This window comes from Histoplasma capsulatum (genome assembly GCF_000150115.1).
Source record: "Histoplasma capsulatum G186AR genomic scaffold supercont2.14, whole genome shotgun sequence".
Lineage (NCBI taxonomy): Eukaryota > Fungi > Ascomycota > Eurotiomycetes > Onygenales > Ajellomycetaceae > Histoplasma > Histoplasma capsulatum.
In genome coordinates this window covers 265,147-281,192 of record NW_025544814.1, presented here as the reverse complement: position 1 = coordinate 281,192, position 16,046 = coordinate 265,147, and the positions used below count along the sequence as shown (strand labels likewise).

The following is a 16,046-nucleotide window of genomic DNA, read 5'->3' as shown; positions in this document are numbered from 1 at the left end:
GGTTCCCGCTGACGGGATGACAACTGGTCTAGCCGAACTCAGCAGATATGACTTCTATGGAATTGGCTGGTCATTGTTGAGCTGATTCTCAATGACTGGGTTACCGAGTTGCCGTGATGTTGTGTCCGTCAAGCGTCAAACATAACTACGGCGTAAGAGAATATCAACTTGCGCCCTGGCATTCCATTGCAGAGCGAAGAAGACCTCGCAACATAGCCAACAAACATTTTTCGATGCCTACGATGGATCTCTTGTTCTCAGGAGCAAAAAGTCACGGGAAGATGGCTTCTAGTAAGCCAAAACTAGTTGAGTTGACCACGAAATAGAACGAAATCATGGTCAAATGACCATATTTTGTCTTTCTCTTTCCACTCGTGGATGCTTTTTCGCCATCCGATCCCCGTCTTCCCCAAGGGCAAACGCAAAGGAGAAGGCGGTGGTTGATCTCAAACCTTCCTCGGCGTTCCCAGCCTCGAATCATCCAAGCAAACTTTACCACTCCCGTCACCTCCCCAGACTCCCGCAAACAGCCCCTCCAAAAGCATTACCTCTGATCTTTTCCAACACACAACTGTTCTCGGTTCATTTGGTAGTTCGGGATTAAATTCGTGCCTATATTCGTCTCATTTTCATGTTCAAATTCTCCAACCACTTATTATCGCCGCTACATCAAGATCTGTTGCCAATCACACTGATTTGAGGCCTTCGGCCCCTCAAACTCCCTCCTCTCAACACAACCACTACATTGCAAAACGCGAGAGGCATGGGGATACCCACGGCACCGGGCGAAGGCGATGGATATTATTCTTAGAAAATATCTCTCCGTCTGTGATTGGAGATCATGACCAAACCACCATCATCGGCTGATCGCATTCAACCCCTGATCTTTCAGCCACGCAACGGATTCAGGTCTCCGTATTTCGAGCTTGAACTTGTCTTCCACTGCAAAACTCATAAATGAGGTGTTAATTTCTAAATTGCTTAATTATCAATTTTTTTTAAGTTGACTTGTGTTTCGTAGAGAGGACGAGAGAAAGGCGCTAAATGGAGCTGCGACTGGCCTAAAAAACTTCGACTCGACAATTTCAACTCTCACATGAAGCTACAGCCGAGTTCATTCTTTATTATTTGATTCATTTTTATCCAATAAGGCTAATTGCACCAATTTCTGCACAGAATCGAGTTCATCCGTTGAAAAATAAGTTTGTGGCTCCGCGGTTCGTCCCCGAAAATAACAGCGCAACCACAGAGAATCAAAAACTAAAGGATCAGAACATGGTTATCTTTTCGATTACACGAAGGAGTGGGCGCCGAGATTCAGAAATTTCAGTCAAATATCGAAATCGCTTATCAGCTCTACCATCGTTGAACTTACTACAGCTTATCACACCCAGTCAAACAGACACATAACATCCAGTCAACATTTTTTATCTTAATCAAAACATGGTACAAACCCACCCCAACAAGAACTTCCCATCTCTTTGCCTAGAAATCCACTGTGGACAAATCAATCTAGTACAATGATAGCGAACAGATAGAATCCAATCGCGACGATGATGATGGCTTTGTGCGTTGTCCTCATCTACAATACTGATACTTTTCTCCACCTCTACTACCTCGATCTATGCAACCGCAGGTGCGCTGTAAACATACGCAGTTCTCCTCTTGAAATTGTAGTAGTAATACCGACCGTGGAAAAGGGGGGTTAATGAGTTTTTTCAAATTCTGTGTGTGGGAGGTAAAAATGGGCTTTTATCGCGAAAATGCGACAATAACAATTTGTGTCGTGCGACCGAGTCGAAAGCTGAGCTTGGCTACTAGAATCCGCTGCCGTTGCTTTCGATACGAGTAACAGCTATCCCAAACTATTTATTCCATACTATTTAATTATTTCATCTTTTCTCGTAATGTGTATTCCTGATTTTGTTCGGGAAGCATCTGTTTTCTGAATCTATTTCTTTATTGATGGCGGTTTTGATCAGACGACCAAGACAAATAATGGAAAATCGCAACCTTTTCATAGCAGTGGGGGCTGGCTTTATTAATTTTCGATTATTGGGATGGTTAATTAATCCGAACCGGGTCCTCTTTGGAATAGAAAGTGAAGTTGTCGTGATGTGCTCTTTCATCTCCATTTTATGGCTGTATCGCAGGGGGATATATCTGCAGAGATATATATATATATATTATCGTATCTCTTTACTGGTGCACCACCACTACCACAAAGAATATCGCCATGGAAGCCCCTCACAAAACACATGCACATAAGCAAAATCCCTACCTGACCTTCTCTTAAAATTGTAAATAACCTAGTGAATATTCCAATCGTCCCCGACGAATTCAACATCGGAATCCAGCTTCCTGCCAATCAACACAAGTCAAAATCACCCCGCGACAAAGCCAACCAACCAAACAAACAAAACACTTGCCCAATGACCTCATCAGCTTCCAAATTTAGACGCAAGCGCGACCGGAATCCGTGGACCGTGCGTCGGGCCTAAGTGTCCTGGCGCTTAACCACCGGAGAAATAGAATTACCGAGCTGAACGCCGACCTCAGCTTTCCAGCAACGTCGATTCTATGTCGAGCAGGGCAAACAACAAGGTGAGATGGGATGGTACCAATTAAGAATTGTCAACTTGTTCCCTGTTTGATTTTATGGTACACGTTGTCTTATCCTGCCTGCTAGGGGGGTGCGGGGTGTGGGTTTGGTGTCGAGCCTGGGTTTTGCTTTGAATTCGCGACGGAACGGTCAGTACTATCTAATGTGGACAAAGATGACTCAACTGCAGCTGATGCACGCCTTTTTACAGGACACTTTCAAGCATATCCGGTGCCCAATACGATATCAAATCGGGACTATTCACCATGATCCAAACGCTAAAGAACCCCCCCCCTCCCCCTTTGAGAAAGACGAAATAATATATTATGAGTTTCCCAGCCACATTATGCACTACTTGTCCTTCTGCGGAAAAGCCTGTTTGCTCCGTTTTGGACCACAGCTCATTCGTATTCAGTCCATATAATCTACCGCGGAGAGCAAGGCTTCTCGGCGTTTGGAGCCAAGAATGAGTTTTGCAACTCGTCGGGGGAGATCGTGGGTCGGGTTTCCCATTCTTTTCCCTGGCCCGTGCATCGCGATTTTCTTGGTGGATTATGTTGGGTATCTGTGCTGCATATCTTGGGATCCAAGCTTGTCAAAAACGGAGATGCTAGGGAGCCTAGCTGGAGGACGATATGGTGGAGAGATTGCTCCTTAATATATTGCGACGACTGCCCACGATCTTCCCATATCCATCAGCTACCTGTAGTAATTTGGGCTATACTACTGAAGAAACTGAATATATCGGCAGAATTCTGTCTCGGATGGGAGTATGGGTGATGATCAGGTGGTCGTTTCTGGACTCTTCAGAGAGCATTTCGAGGGAATGCCAGCTACCTCCCTTATTTTTTTGCCGATGCTGACCCAGTCGACGGCAAGAAATTTGCTTTACCCCTGCCAGCTCCTGCCCCATAAATATGAAGTGACAGGAGTACTAGATGCGAAATCTTGTAAGGTTTTCTGAGGTAACCTCTGACAAGCTCAGAACAGGAGGAACAAGCCGCGAGATACAGAGCGATGTTGATTGATTGATTTGGTATTTTTTTCTGACTGAAAAGAGCAATGTCTGAAATTACGGAATATATACATGCCCGAACAAACTCGCAGAATACCTCCACATCCTGGTGCGCGAGAGGCGGTCATCATCATCACCACGGCCATAAACTTCTCCCCTTGATAATGTCCGAAGCTTTTTCAGCAACGGCATACATAGTCGCTTGCAGATGCGCACTAGGAATGATTGGAAGGATGGAAGCGTCGATGATACTCAGCTTCCTCGTTCCGTGCACCCGCAGGTCAGCACCGACACATCCGCCCTTATTCTTGGGCATCATAGGGCAACTGCTGCTGGGATGCGCAAACGACGGAGAGAGTGAGAGTGGGCCTCCCGCAGCAAGCTTCGCGATGATCTCATCCTCAGTTTGGGCATCTTCGCCTGGTGAGACTTCCTGGGGCTGCATATCAGCGAGGGCATTTGTTTTGAAGTAGCGGCGGGTGAATGCAATGAAGGAGGCGATCTGAGCGCGATCGAAAGGGTTCGTGAAGGCGTTGTATCTGGTTGAAACTACAGTCAATGTCATAATCCAAGATGGTGACTCTCCCCCTGCTCTTTTTCAAATTGTTAAACTTACGTAACGATCGGTTCGCCATGAGGGTCGTCGGGGTTGAGATGTACGGTCCCACGGCTTAGAGGCTTTTGTACCGAGTTAGGTACCATTCCGGAACCCCCAAACGGAAACTCGAGGGCAGAGACGGAACCTTCTCCAAGCTGCTTAGCTAAGATGGCCCGTTGAGCTTCGTAGCCAGCAATGAGCTCGCGAGAATACACGCCAGGGAGGTATTTGGATGCTACTTGTTGCTTCAGGCTACTAATCATATCCTCAGTGTTATTGGTGACCATGGGTAAAGAGAGGAATGCAATCGTGTTGGACTGGGCCTTGGTGTATGGACCAGTTCTGTGGGCCTGATATTCCGCTAGCGCCTCCGCAGCGAAAGTCTCGTTTGTCGTCATGATATTTGGCTCCGGGAAACTGTTAGTAACCTTCCAGTTCAAGTATGCGACAGGATGATCTTGCAGGTTGCTTCCAACTCCCGGCAAGTCGACTCTGGACTTGATTCCTGCAGCTTCTACAACACACTTAGGCCCAATGCCGCTCAGTTGGAGGATCTGAGGAGTGTGAAGAGAACCAGCAGCTAAGATGACTTCCTTTCTCGCGCGGAAGGTCACTTCTTTGTTCGTCTTTCTGTTGATAGCTTTCACGCCTGAAACTGTTGTGGAGGCTCCTTTAAAGGTCAGTTGGGTGACCTTGTGTTCAGTAAGCATCTTGAGGTTTGGGCGCCAACTGGCTTTGTCATAATAAGCTGTCAATGACGAGGATCTAGTCATGGTTTTCGCATCAATGGTGGCAGGAGCCCAGAATTGACCAACAGCATTGCCCATGGCGTGTTCTCTGAGGTGGGCAACACCAAGCTCTGTGAAGGCATCCGCCATCTTATACTGGTCAGGAACCTGCCAGTCAGGGAAGGTAACTTGCAAAGGGCCGAAGCGACCGTAAGCGGACTCGTCATATGTGTATCCATATTTCTTGACAACTGCCTTTTTCGGGGGCGTGAAATCTGCACTCTTTCTGAAATACGGAAACATGCCTTTCCAACCCCAGCCGCGGTTCCCAAGCGCTTCCCAGGAGTCATAATCGGCAGCCGATGCTCTGTCATAAGCCATTCCTAATAAAGCGTAAGTTTATTTATGAAAAAAAGCACAGTTTGTACGATTGGCTCCAACCTGAATATCTACATACCATTGACCGTCGATCCACCACCGGCAACGGACCCGGCCCTGACTGCATAGGTGTTACCTCCAAGGCCGGGCTCTGGAGCAGTTCTGATATCAAACATGGCTGGGATATTTAGAGAGGTCGCCAGGTAGGGGATTAAGGTCTTGTTGCTTCGGTCAATAATGCCATATTCGAGGACCAGCACAGATGCTACATGGAACGCAAGTCAGCTTCGCTGATATTTACATCATATCATGTTGACACGAAGCATTGTTTCTCATTCGCACACATTTCAATTGCAAAAAGAAGGTAACGGGCAGAAGAAAAGAACTCAACGAACCAAACAGATTCTCCGACAGCCGATGCGCGGCAACGAGGCCTGTCAAACCACCTCCTACAATGATGTAGTCAAACTCATTGGGGTCACGTAGTGACTGCTTGTCACTGTCACGGACCAACACCGATGAGGTGGCGAACGATGCGAAGAGGATGAGAGCGCAGCAAAGGGTGCGAGCTCTACTCCCAGAGGGAAGAAACGAGAGTAACATGGTTTTAGACCATTCAAACGGAAAAAAGATAAAAAAAGAAGGAAAAAATTAGAATTGATAGAAGTTAACTAAATAAAAAATTAATGAGAGACTGAGTTGATCAACATAAACAATTACAGGATCAACGGGAATTCAACTCTATTCTTATCAAGAAAATAATGAGCGACTGACAGGAGTTTTCGCCGCTGCTTCTTTCTTACTTTTCGACAGAGTTCACTGTTCACCCATCATTGCTGGGGTTTACACGCTAACTTGACTAACACGTGGGAAATGAGGATGGGGAATTTTAGTTGAGGTACAAGCGCCATGTGGCAAGCGAAGAAGCCATCCGATTTAACGAACCAGAGGACAGATTTTTGCTTGTTGACTTCTCCCTCTGGGCAAAAAATTCCCAGGTTACCGCCATTCCCGGTCAATCGGGCGCTCTGGGAAGCCTAATGGTATCCACAATCCACCGGGGAGGAAGAAAGGCAGGGAAAGTCCAAGGGCCCCTGCGTCCACCGCTCGGCAGTGAGGGCAGAAGGCCTCGTTCGCCGAGAGAGCTCAGCTGTTTGTTTGGAATCTGCCAGAGCCATAGAAACGTGCGCGGAACTTTTTGAAGAGGGAGGCAATTCACCCCGGTTCGCTGCTATTGTGTTGACTAGTTCCACTAAGCCAGGGAGCAGCCGGAGGACAGGGCCTACAAAAAAACATCAGGACGTAGAATTCTACACCCATTGACCAGCGTGATCAGATATCGCAGAGCGAATGCATATACTGCGCAGAAGTGTGCTGTGCTTCTCAGGGGTTTATCTGTGGCTATGTGGCAGCCCAGTTTGTCTCAGATTTACACTCCCGCTTGATGAGTGAATATTTTTGTGCATCATTTAATATCCTTTCTTGTTCTTTAGCTAATACCGGACCCTCGGAGAGTTCAGTGCGGGGTACCTGAAACTTTTTCAATTCCTGGAGTCGAAGCAAATCCATGTAGTTCTTCCGGAGCAGTTGTTAGAAGCCCTTTCATGGATATCAATGAAATTATTCAATCGTAACATTCACAATAATTGTTACCTGACAATATACTCAGCTGGGGCCGTTGAAGTTTGTATTTCGAATGTTTTTCTATAATTTGAAGATTGAATATTGATTGAACGTGGAGTCGATTTCCTAGAGGGATCGTTGCTGATCCCTGGCACTTTTCAAATCCAAACGCTGTGCAATCATTGCCAATTTAGCTGTTGTGAATGCCGAATGTTCACTTAGTTTAGGTCCCCTTTATTCTGATCTCCGTTTTTGAAGAGATCGAATGGCAAGCCGTAACGTTCCCAATGTAAAAGGGTGTTTTTGCCCTCTTACATATGATACTATTTTAGAATCTGGTAGTTACTTGTATTTTGATTTGCTCACGAGAAAGACAGATTCGTAGCTCCGTGTACAATTTAAGGAAGCTAGAGCCTGGCGGTCATGGCCGGAGAACTCTGTCATGAAGGTAATGTTTCGAAAACCCCCTTCACATCTTACCGAGGATGCCGCCACTCGGAAATCCTTTCCGTTGCTCTGGACCCGATGTGAGTTCCACCCGATTGATAAGCTCAATGGAATGGGTGGCTGACGGCCGCAGCGCCTCCAGTAGTGAGATTCCCTTGAACGGACGGGTTGTGGATGCGTTATGAGGGATGAGGATTTTGAATCCTTCGGTACGCCGTTGGGCCTTTTGCTTGCTCGAAGCGCCTTTTCCCCTTCGAGCAATTCCTCACTCAGTTCGTTTTGAGCAGCTAGCCAGTGAGTTCCATGTAACCCAAGACATGTAACTCTCCACACAGCTGGGACGATCCAAGCTAAAATAATGAAGTTCGTATTATTCTGCAAACACAAATCAATGGATTTGAACCTTGCATGTTTAGCTCCTCAGGTTCAGGGGAGGTATTGTGAGTTTGGAACTGTGTACATCTGTACTTAAGTGGGGCACGAGAGAGAAAAACAATAACCTGCAAACCATCTCGGTCCAAGATTATATGTTTTGAATGCGCAACCGTGCATTGAAGATAGAAACAATATACGAGAACGCATTCTGCCAAGGCGGGAGAAAATCAAATAAAAGTGCAAGTGGTGTGGGAAGCATTGGGCTTGAAATGCATGTATGTCCATGCAAAAATCAACACCATCAAATTAGCGTCGCGTTATCTGGAACCAATGGAAACTGAACAGAAATTCGGTGGCGTGCTCGCCATGCACGGAAGAAACGCAATGATTCTCTTTCAAGCTTCGAAAGCGATCACGAAGCTTTCGGTAAGCGGACGGGATGCTCGTCCGGCCGGGAAGTTTGATCCAAGATATTTCCAAAAGTTGATATGGGTTACATCGTAGGAGGACCTTGGGACTCACGCGTGGACGAGAGAGACAAGCTCATCTGGCTGAATAGATCCCATGGTTGTTCCTCGCCTATTGGTTAGCTCTCTATGAATTGGGGATTTCGTCGAGGTTAGTATGTAACCGGCGAACCGAGCAAAAAGGGGCGAGATCTGAGGAGGGGAAGCCAAGGTATCAGTTTATCGTAGATCTAACTGTAAAAGGAAAAATTTGATTCTCTTGGACATGAATCTGTGAAAACTTTGCTTTTTCAGCTTCGCATCGAAGAAGCTAAAAAGCACGAGAAGGATTATTTCCAAGGTTACCTGTTCTCCACTTGGTGATCCCTTTACAAAAGTTCATCATACAAACGACGATCGCTAAGTTCAGAAAACAAGCCGAAGTGCTTGGCGGAAACATGATTGGTTCGGCATCTCAGGGTCGGCACAGGGATGGTCTGTGGCTGATTGTTCGACCCATGCTTGCATCCACAGGAGAACATAACAGGATGTTTTGATATGATTGTTTGATGAACACCTTGGTATCAGGAGCGAGATGTTTACTTGGATGACGCAAGGGAATGGCTACTGCTGCTTGAGAAATAAACATCGAGGTATATCGCTATTGCCCTGAGTGCAAGCCAAGTCGATCTACTCATGATGTCCGGAACCTCGTGGTGACTTGTGGACCATGACATGCGTGGAATCGAAATTATCCCTCGACCTCGTGTAGATGACAAAAAGTATGACTTGCACACGGAGACTTGAGCGACTTCTGGTTGGATGTCGGTTTGGGCAATTTTACGACCCCCACTGTTTTAAATGTATGAGCGTCCCGTTGAGCAAAATCTTGTTTCATTTTCATGGACACCGTTCGGCACTTCTTGGGATAGCTGCACCATGCCCTTGCTAGCGGACTGGGAGTTGGGCTAAAACTGTGGACATATCCGGGGTTCTGAACAAAGATTTCAAAAGACGACTCTGACTCCTTTCTTGAAGAACAAACAAACCTTCGCTCCGACTCGCTGGGTGGCGCACACCGAGAGCATTGAGCCTGGCATGCTGTCGGTTGGTGAAACTAATGTTCTGTTCTTGTGCGTGAAGCTTGACTCCGAATAAGCAGCACTAAAGAAAGTGATGTTGTTCCTCTGAGGTTATGCTAGACTTTGGATTGACAACATCTCGATTGGTCCGCTGGTTTCCAGTGCTTATTGTAATTGGATTTCCCTTCATTCCACACCTCGTTGCCACTTCGTTACGTGTGAAGTGTGTGAGATATGATTTGTTGGCAGAGTTGGAGCATTCTGGGTGATTGTTAAGCCTTTTTGTAGAGATCAAAGTGATTGAATCCGAGGGGTGCAGTGCCCACAGAACCGCAAAATCGGGACACCTCAACTCCCAAACCCCAAAATGCCAACCTGTCTGCGCAAAAGGAGGTCCATACATGTTGATAACTTAGTATGGCAAGGATTGGGAGCTTGACGGGGTCGACTTCTTGTAAGGGTTGTATTTACCTCCAACGTTAGCGTAATTGGAGGTATGGTCCAAGAAATGCTTGCATCAATCCTGGCATTATTTTCTCCCTCCTGTGGCCAAGCAGCGAGGCCATTAGTTTGGTGGAGTTCACGATGAGGGATGGGCGATTTCCCACTTGCAAAGCGCAGGCTATTATTTTTCTTTAAGTTCGATTGAGGAAACCAGACACTTAACTATGTGCGATTCGCCCGCTAGCAATTCTAATTCTTTTCAAGCTCAACGATCCGAGATATCCTCACGGATCGCCACTGATCTTCTGATCTGCCCGTCAAGAGAACTTAGACTTTGGACTCATGTGAGAAATCGACCTTCGATGATACTGAAAAATTCAACTTTTGCTTTGAAGGATGGATCCAAGCGTAACCTCAAAACCAGACCGTGGGCCCGAGTTGATGGGAGTGTCATGTTTTTTGACTATTTTTGGAACCCTATTTGTTGTCGCTCGATTCTGGGCTCGATATGCCGCCGCCAGAGCATTCGGATGGGATGACTTTTTCTTATTTCTTGCAATGGTATGATATTTACAATCCTGTCCATCGGAGAAATGTGAACTGACATGGTGATCAGCTTGCAGGTCTGGCGGGTCAAGGCCTAACGATTGCTGGTGTTAAGTATGGGAGTGGGAAACCGTTCTTGACACTCGATATTGCCGATGTGGTTCAGTGCATGAAATTTTCAACTTTTGCGATATTATGCAATGGCCTTGCGATGGCATTTTTGAAAGTTGGAATTGGCAGTTCGCTGCTTCGGCTCGATCTGAGCAGGGTTTTCAACTTTTGCGTTATTGCGTGCATTGCGATCAGCCTAATCGTTAACTTGACTGTTATTCCTACCACTTTTGCGGGTTGCAAGCCATTAGAGAAAACATGGAATAAGGACCCAACACTCGCTGGGACTTGCTGGCCTCGAAAGGTCTCTCTTGTCATGTCATATCTCCAGACCAGTGAGTATATATACTCGAGATCATCTATCTGTGCTGTTGCTGATAATGTAAAGCTGGCAATATTGTCACAGACGTTGCTTTCTCGATTGGGCCCCTCGTATACCTGTCCCAAGTTAGGGTTTCCCGATACAATAAATGGGCGCTACGAGGCGTTTTTGTTATCGGTTTGGCGTGAGGCATTTCATCCATTGTTTACCAATTGTGGTGGAGGCCTTGAACTCACATCTGCGTAGGGCCTCTGCATGTGCAATAGCAAAAGCTACCGAGTTGCCCGCAATTCTAAACACTAAGGATCCGACATATGCAGCCGTGAATTTGACAATCTGGGTGAAGTGAGTGGTATCCTACATTCCGTATTTTAAGGCGATTCTCTAACCTTGCTGTAGAGCCGAGTTTAATGCTGGTCTTTTCGCCGCATCACTACCGCCTCTGAAATCAACGTTCGAGAGAGTACTGAGGAAGTTCGGTGTCATGAGTGGCCTCTCGACACCATCTAATACACGTTCATATGGAAACGGAGCATATTCTGGAAGAAAGAGGTACGGGGACCAAAGCTCTCGCGGAAGACGCCAGACCTCACTAGCCTATGGCTTTGGAGATGATGACGCCGAGGAGAGGACAGCATATGCTATGAAAGATGTTAGCCGATCATCGCCAACCAACACTGGAAGCATGGATGAAGACCAAAAGCAGATCTTGCCTGCAGATGGGAGTGACGGCTATATAACAAGAACGACTGAATACTCAGTGAGCCGTGCGACTTTGGCCTCGCGTAATGATGCGTAGGGAGATCTAAGACATCGCAGATTTGTCTGCCGGGTCTCTTTAGCTTGAATAAAATGTACAATAGTATATTATCGTCATGAATAATGGGTGTACGCAGTAGCTCGTCCAGCCTTCGAGGTTGTGTCAAAGAATTAGCGCGATTAGCGCGGCTCAACATTTACGCGAGTTCAACTTCCCACTTTCAACCTCGCAAAATTCTGCTAATGCCCTCACAGAACGCACACATTCCATTGGTCTTGACACTACGTAAACGCGCCTGGTCTCGTAATGGGGACTATCATCTGTGTCCCAGGTTCCGGCAATGAGCTTACAGCTGAATGTGATCAGCGTCGCTCAGTCAAAAGCAGTTTGGATAGTTTCCGCTAACCCGTTACGAATTTTCTGGGTCTCGCCCTTTGGTTGACCAAGGTCTTGCGCGCCCTTTGACAACCCCACCCGATTTTACTTAGAGCAAAGCTAGAAGCAAAAAATATGAGGGAGCCGCGATGAATGCGAAATCAACCGCCACGGCTTTTACCTGGCTTCATTTTTTGAACCGCCCGGAACATCCTTCATATCTATAACTGATTCAGAATTCTATGCTTTTTTCCTGGAGCTTTCCCCGCGATTGCCACCTCGTACGCCAGTTCAAACCTGATTCGCGGATATTCAAATTTCCATTTCTCAGGATTTGCGATATCGTACTCTTATCATGGTGGCATTGTCAAATAAAAGAGATACATCGGCACACCTCGAAGAAAAGGATGTGGGAACTCATGCGGGGGCTTGCCAATGGCAAGGCAACCAGCCAACGCAACTCGCGCCAATTGACCGTGGAAAGGATGCTTGGCTGTTTCTTGCGGCCTGCTTTTTCATGGAGGCTCTGGTTTGGGGATTTGCTTTCACATATGGAGTGTTTCAAGCTCACTACAGCTCACTTGATATGTTCAAGCACTCTGGGAACATTGCCGTAATCGGGACTTGTGCGATGGTGAGAGAGATGTTACATTGCTCAATTTTTGAAGCCCTTTTTTATTTTTTAAAGCGTTCCCGAGGAGATCGCCGCCAGCGACATTTTATGTAACTCGATCGACTGATTCGTCTTCCCCTAGGGAATTATGTACCTTGACCTGCCGATTGTTTTCGCCCTATTCAGACGTTGGCCTAAGTACCAGCGGACTGGTTGTGGCATTGGCGTCCTGATGATGTGCCTTGCCATGGCCCTCAGTTCCTTCGCCACGAATGTTACGCATCTGATTGTTACCCAGGGTGTATTCTATGCGCTCGGTGGGAGCATTGCATATTCGCCCTGCATCCTTCTGATGGAGGACTGGTTCGATAAACGCAAAGGCCTTGCTTTCTGTGTCATGTGGGCGGGGACAGGATTGGGCGGCGTCATCCTTCCATTTGTGATGGAACGTTTGCTTGATCGTTTTGGTTTCCGGGTTGCCCTCCGAGCATTTGCGGTTGCCCTCTTTGTCCTAACAGCCCCGCTGGTCTACTTCGTCAAACCTCGTGTGCCAGCCTCCCAGCGTCCCAGATCACCTCCAATGAGCCTCCATTTCGTGTTCAGTTCGACCTTTGCTCTGTTCGAGATATGCAATATTATTGAGGCCCTGGGTTTCTTTTTACCATCCATTTACCTTCCAAGTTATGCCCGCTCTATAGGCGCACGAGGGAGCATGGAAGCGTTGGCAGTTATCCTTTTGAATATCGCATCTGTGATTGGGTGTGTATCGATGGGGGCTGTTATTGACACATGGGACGTTACCACGTGCATTTTGCTTTCCACGATTGGATCAAGTCTAGCGGTATTCCTCCTTTGGGGATTCTCTTTGTCGCTGGCGCCCCTTCTCGTTTTCGCCGCCGCTTACGGGCTCTTCGCCGGATCGTATACAAGCACCTGGCCAGGGATCATGCGCGACATTGTTGAGAAAAAGGGTTCCACCGATTCAACCATGGTTTTAGCCTGCCTATCAGCAGGCAGGGGAATTGGTAATATTGTCTCCGGTCCTTTGAGCGAAGCCCTTCTTCAGAACACGCCTTGGCAAGGCGAAGCGGGTTATGGTTATGGGAGTAGTTATGGGATGCTTATTGTGTTCACGGGAGTTACTGGGGTAATTGGAGGTGGTAGCTTTCTTGCACGTCGTTTGCGGTGGATATAATATGGCCATGATGCTGTAGGTTAAACAATTATCTTCAAAGTGATAAACCAACAATCCCAAGAGGGACAAGCTGGTGTTGTTTTCAATGTTGTCATAAACTAAGAGATATTATGAAGGCAGCTAACGATTAATATTCAAATTGGAGGCCGCTGACGAACGGAGTCCTGGAATTCTCATTTGTTAATCATTTGTGATACATATATAGACTCTAAAGGGATGCAAGGGTATGAATATGGAATTTTGTGTTTTGTGAGAGTCTGAGAAGCAGGGCCTTAAGTTACTCGATATGATTTTACAATATGGAGATGTGTTTGCAACATCCTAAATATCCAATGCATTTCTAAGTCTAGATATGGAAGAGGGCCTCCCCCAACAAAAGAAAACAAAAAAGAAAAGAAAAGGAAAGAAGAAGACCGGTCAGAAAGACCTCATTAATATGGTGTATTCTCATTAAACATGACGAATTTATCTACGCAGTTGCCCTACAGCTTCATATGCTCGGATCCGCCCTTCCATCCACTCCGGCTGCTACCTCCGTCAAGTTCAATCACGTTCCCGGTCAAATGCGATGCGCCGTAACTGCAAAGGAACAGAATCAGAGCGGCAAAGTCCTCGGGCTTGCCAATGCGGCCGGTCGGTTGTGCATCAAGGAGGGTATCGAGATATTTCTCGATGCCGAAATTTGACATGCGGGAGGGGAAGACACCGCTATAGAGCAAAACATTTGGTAAGCTTTATGGACCTTGCTTGCATATACGGTTGGAAGGGCTTTTGTGGTGTGCGTTCAGAAAATTGGAGACATGAAGTTCTTTCGTTGCTTACGGGCACACGCAGTTCACCATGATGTTCATCGGAGCGAATTTTGAAGACTGTTGGCGGGAAAGATGGATACAAGCCGCCTTCGAGGGACCATCTGCATTGAAAAGAGGAGGGGTTTTGATGTTAGGACGAAATTTTGAATGCGTTTCCGAGCTTAGATCACAGGAATGAGTTAGGTTAACAACATACAACTAAACGTTCCGGTTCCTGGCGGGGATAGCCCTCCCTCATCCGTTGTTGTAGGGTCAAGAGTTGATATCCCCCAAATGGATGCGATGTTAATCACGCGAGATGGCATATCGGGCGAAGCGGCTTTCTGGAGAAGTGGTAGGACTCTGTATTGGTCCATGTCTAGTCAATATCGTAAGAAATATGGAGGACATCCTTGTAACAGCCATAGCTTACCCAACAGTTACTGTTATTAACATAGTTAGCAGGGCAATTGGGAGTATTTGACAGCCTGAGTTTGGGGCTCAACCTACAGTAGAAAATAGCCTTAACATTCAATGACATAGCCTTATCCCAACCAACCTCTGGAAAGTCTTCCAACGGCGCACCCCTGTTGTTTGTATTGCGGTCACTACTTAGCAAAACCATACCATATAATATCGAGCCTTCCGCTCCTCCAGACTTTTTCTTCTGAGATCACTCACCAAGTAGCGCCGGAATTGTTAACCAAAACTGTCAGCCTGTCTATTCTCTTTTTCACTTCCGCAGCAAGATGATCGCAGCCGGCCTTATCCTTCAAATCAGCAACGATGTATTCGCATGTTCCTGGGCCGAGTTTGTTTAATTGATCAGTGCATTTCTTCAGCTCCTCTTCCTTGCGGCTCGCAATGATGACCCGAGCGCCATTCTGTACCAGGCCCTGCGCAGCCATCTCGCCGAGCCCAGAGGCTCCCCCAGTGACTAGAGCGACATGGCTATTGAAGGAGAAGAGGTTGGAGACGCGAAGATCGGCGCTGGAAGGCATTGTGGGTGTATGGGTGGGTATTCTGTTTGGTGACGCAAAAATTTTATTGATATTCAAAAGAGCTCAGAAGATCTAAGCCTACGGTATCTTGCCATTGATTCCTTGGGTTTTCACTCGAGATGATTGTTTGTAGATGTCTACTACAGTGGGGTTTGAAACCCTCCCTCCCCCTCCCCCTCCCTCCCCCTCCCGGGCGGCCAATCATACTAACTATTTAATGTTAATATCTATAGCTGCTTTTCGTGAAGATCTTCGCCAGTTAGTGTAGAAAATATTATTAATATTTTATGAACAAGCTAATAAAGTGTGGCTCAACACGGCAGCCTATAGTGACAAATGTGTCAAATGGGTTTTTTTGATGTTTTCCACTGTAATTACTTAATTCCACTTACAGACACTCATTGATAGAAATTTATACTAGAAAGCAATGCACCTTGAATACTATAAACACATTTTAAAACAGTGAATTTATGTCATTGTAGATATTATCACTAGATATCATTACTAGATATCATCGCTAGATGTCATCGCTAGATATCATTGCTAGATATCATCATTAGCATCGCTAAATACCATCGCTAGATACCATCGCTA

General features: G+C 46.5%; 6 protein-coding genes across 6 annotated transcripts; 4 read left to right on the top strand and 2 right to left on the bottom strand.

Annotated features, from left to right (window-relative positions):
• Positions 1 to 91: 91 nt before the first annotated feature.
• HCBG_07744 (uncharacterized protein) lies at positions 92 to 867 on the top strand (the record flags this gene model as incomplete). The annotated part of the gene is made up of 3 exons (XM_045434793.1): positions 92 to 123; positions 193 to 291; positions 471 to 867. The coding sequence occupies 3 exons, from the start codon at positions 92 to 94 to the stop codon at positions 865 to 867; spliced, it is 528 nt and encodes a 175-aa protein (XP_045284099.1).
• Positions 868 to 3,750: 2,883 nt separating this feature from the next.
• On the bottom strand, positions 3,751 to 5,924 carry HCBG_07743 (choline dehydrogenase; the record flags this gene model as incomplete). The annotated part of the gene is made up of 3 exons (XM_045434792.1): positions 3,751 to 4,156; positions 4,234 to 5,326; positions 5,717 to 5,924. 3 exons carry the CDS (start codon positions 5,922 to 5,924, stop codon positions 3,751 to 3,753), a joined length of 1,707 nt encoding a protein of 568 aa, XP_045284098.1.
• A 1,443-nt stretch (positions 5,925 to 7,367) lies between these two features.
• HCBG_07742 (uncharacterized protein) lies at positions 7,368 to 8,596 on the top strand (the record flags this gene model as incomplete). Its single annotated transcript, XM_045434791.1, has 4 exons — positions 7,368 to 7,471; positions 7,808 to 7,831; positions 7,967 to 8,192; positions 8,528 to 8,596. 4 exons carry the CDS (start codon positions 7,368 to 7,370, stop codon positions 8,594 to 8,596), a joined length of 423 nt encoding a protein of 140 aa, XP_045284097.1.
• A 1,538-nt stretch (positions 8,597 to 10,134) lies between these two features.
• HCBG_07741 (uncharacterized protein) lies at positions 10,135 to 11,516 on the top strand (the record flags this gene model as incomplete). Its single annotated transcript, XM_045434790.1, has 5 exons — positions 10,135 to 10,299; positions 10,355 to 10,730; positions 10,784 to 10,901; positions 10,964 to 11,062; positions 11,117 to 11,516. The coding sequence occupies 5 exons, from the start codon at positions 10,135 to 10,137 to the stop codon at positions 11,514 to 11,516; spliced, it is 1,158 nt and encodes a 385-aa protein (XP_045284096.1).
• A 573-nt stretch (positions 11,517 to 12,089) lies between these two features.
• HCBG_07740 (uncharacterized protein) lies at positions 12,090 to 13,759 on the top strand (the record flags this gene model as incomplete). Its single annotated transcript, XM_045434789.1, has 2 exons — positions 12,090 to 12,486; positions 12,608 to 13,759. 2 exons carry the CDS (start codon positions 12,208 to 12,210, stop codon positions 13,658 to 13,660), a joined length of 1,332 nt encoding a protein of 443 aa, XP_045284095.1.
• A 383-nt stretch (positions 13,760 to 14,142) lies between these two features.
• HCBG_07739 (beta-ketoacyl reductase) lies at positions 14,143 to 15,452 on the bottom strand (the record flags this gene model as incomplete). Its single annotated transcript, XM_045434788.1, has 6 exons — positions 14,143 to 14,368; positions 14,483 to 14,573; positions 14,669 to 14,814; positions 14,885 to 14,894; positions 14,962 to 15,038; positions 15,133 to 15,452. 6 exons carry the CDS (start codon positions 15,450 to 15,452, stop codon positions 14,143 to 14,145), a joined length of 870 nt encoding a protein of 289 aa, XP_045284094.1.
• Between the last annotated feature and the right edge of the window lie 594 nt (positions 15,453 to 16,046).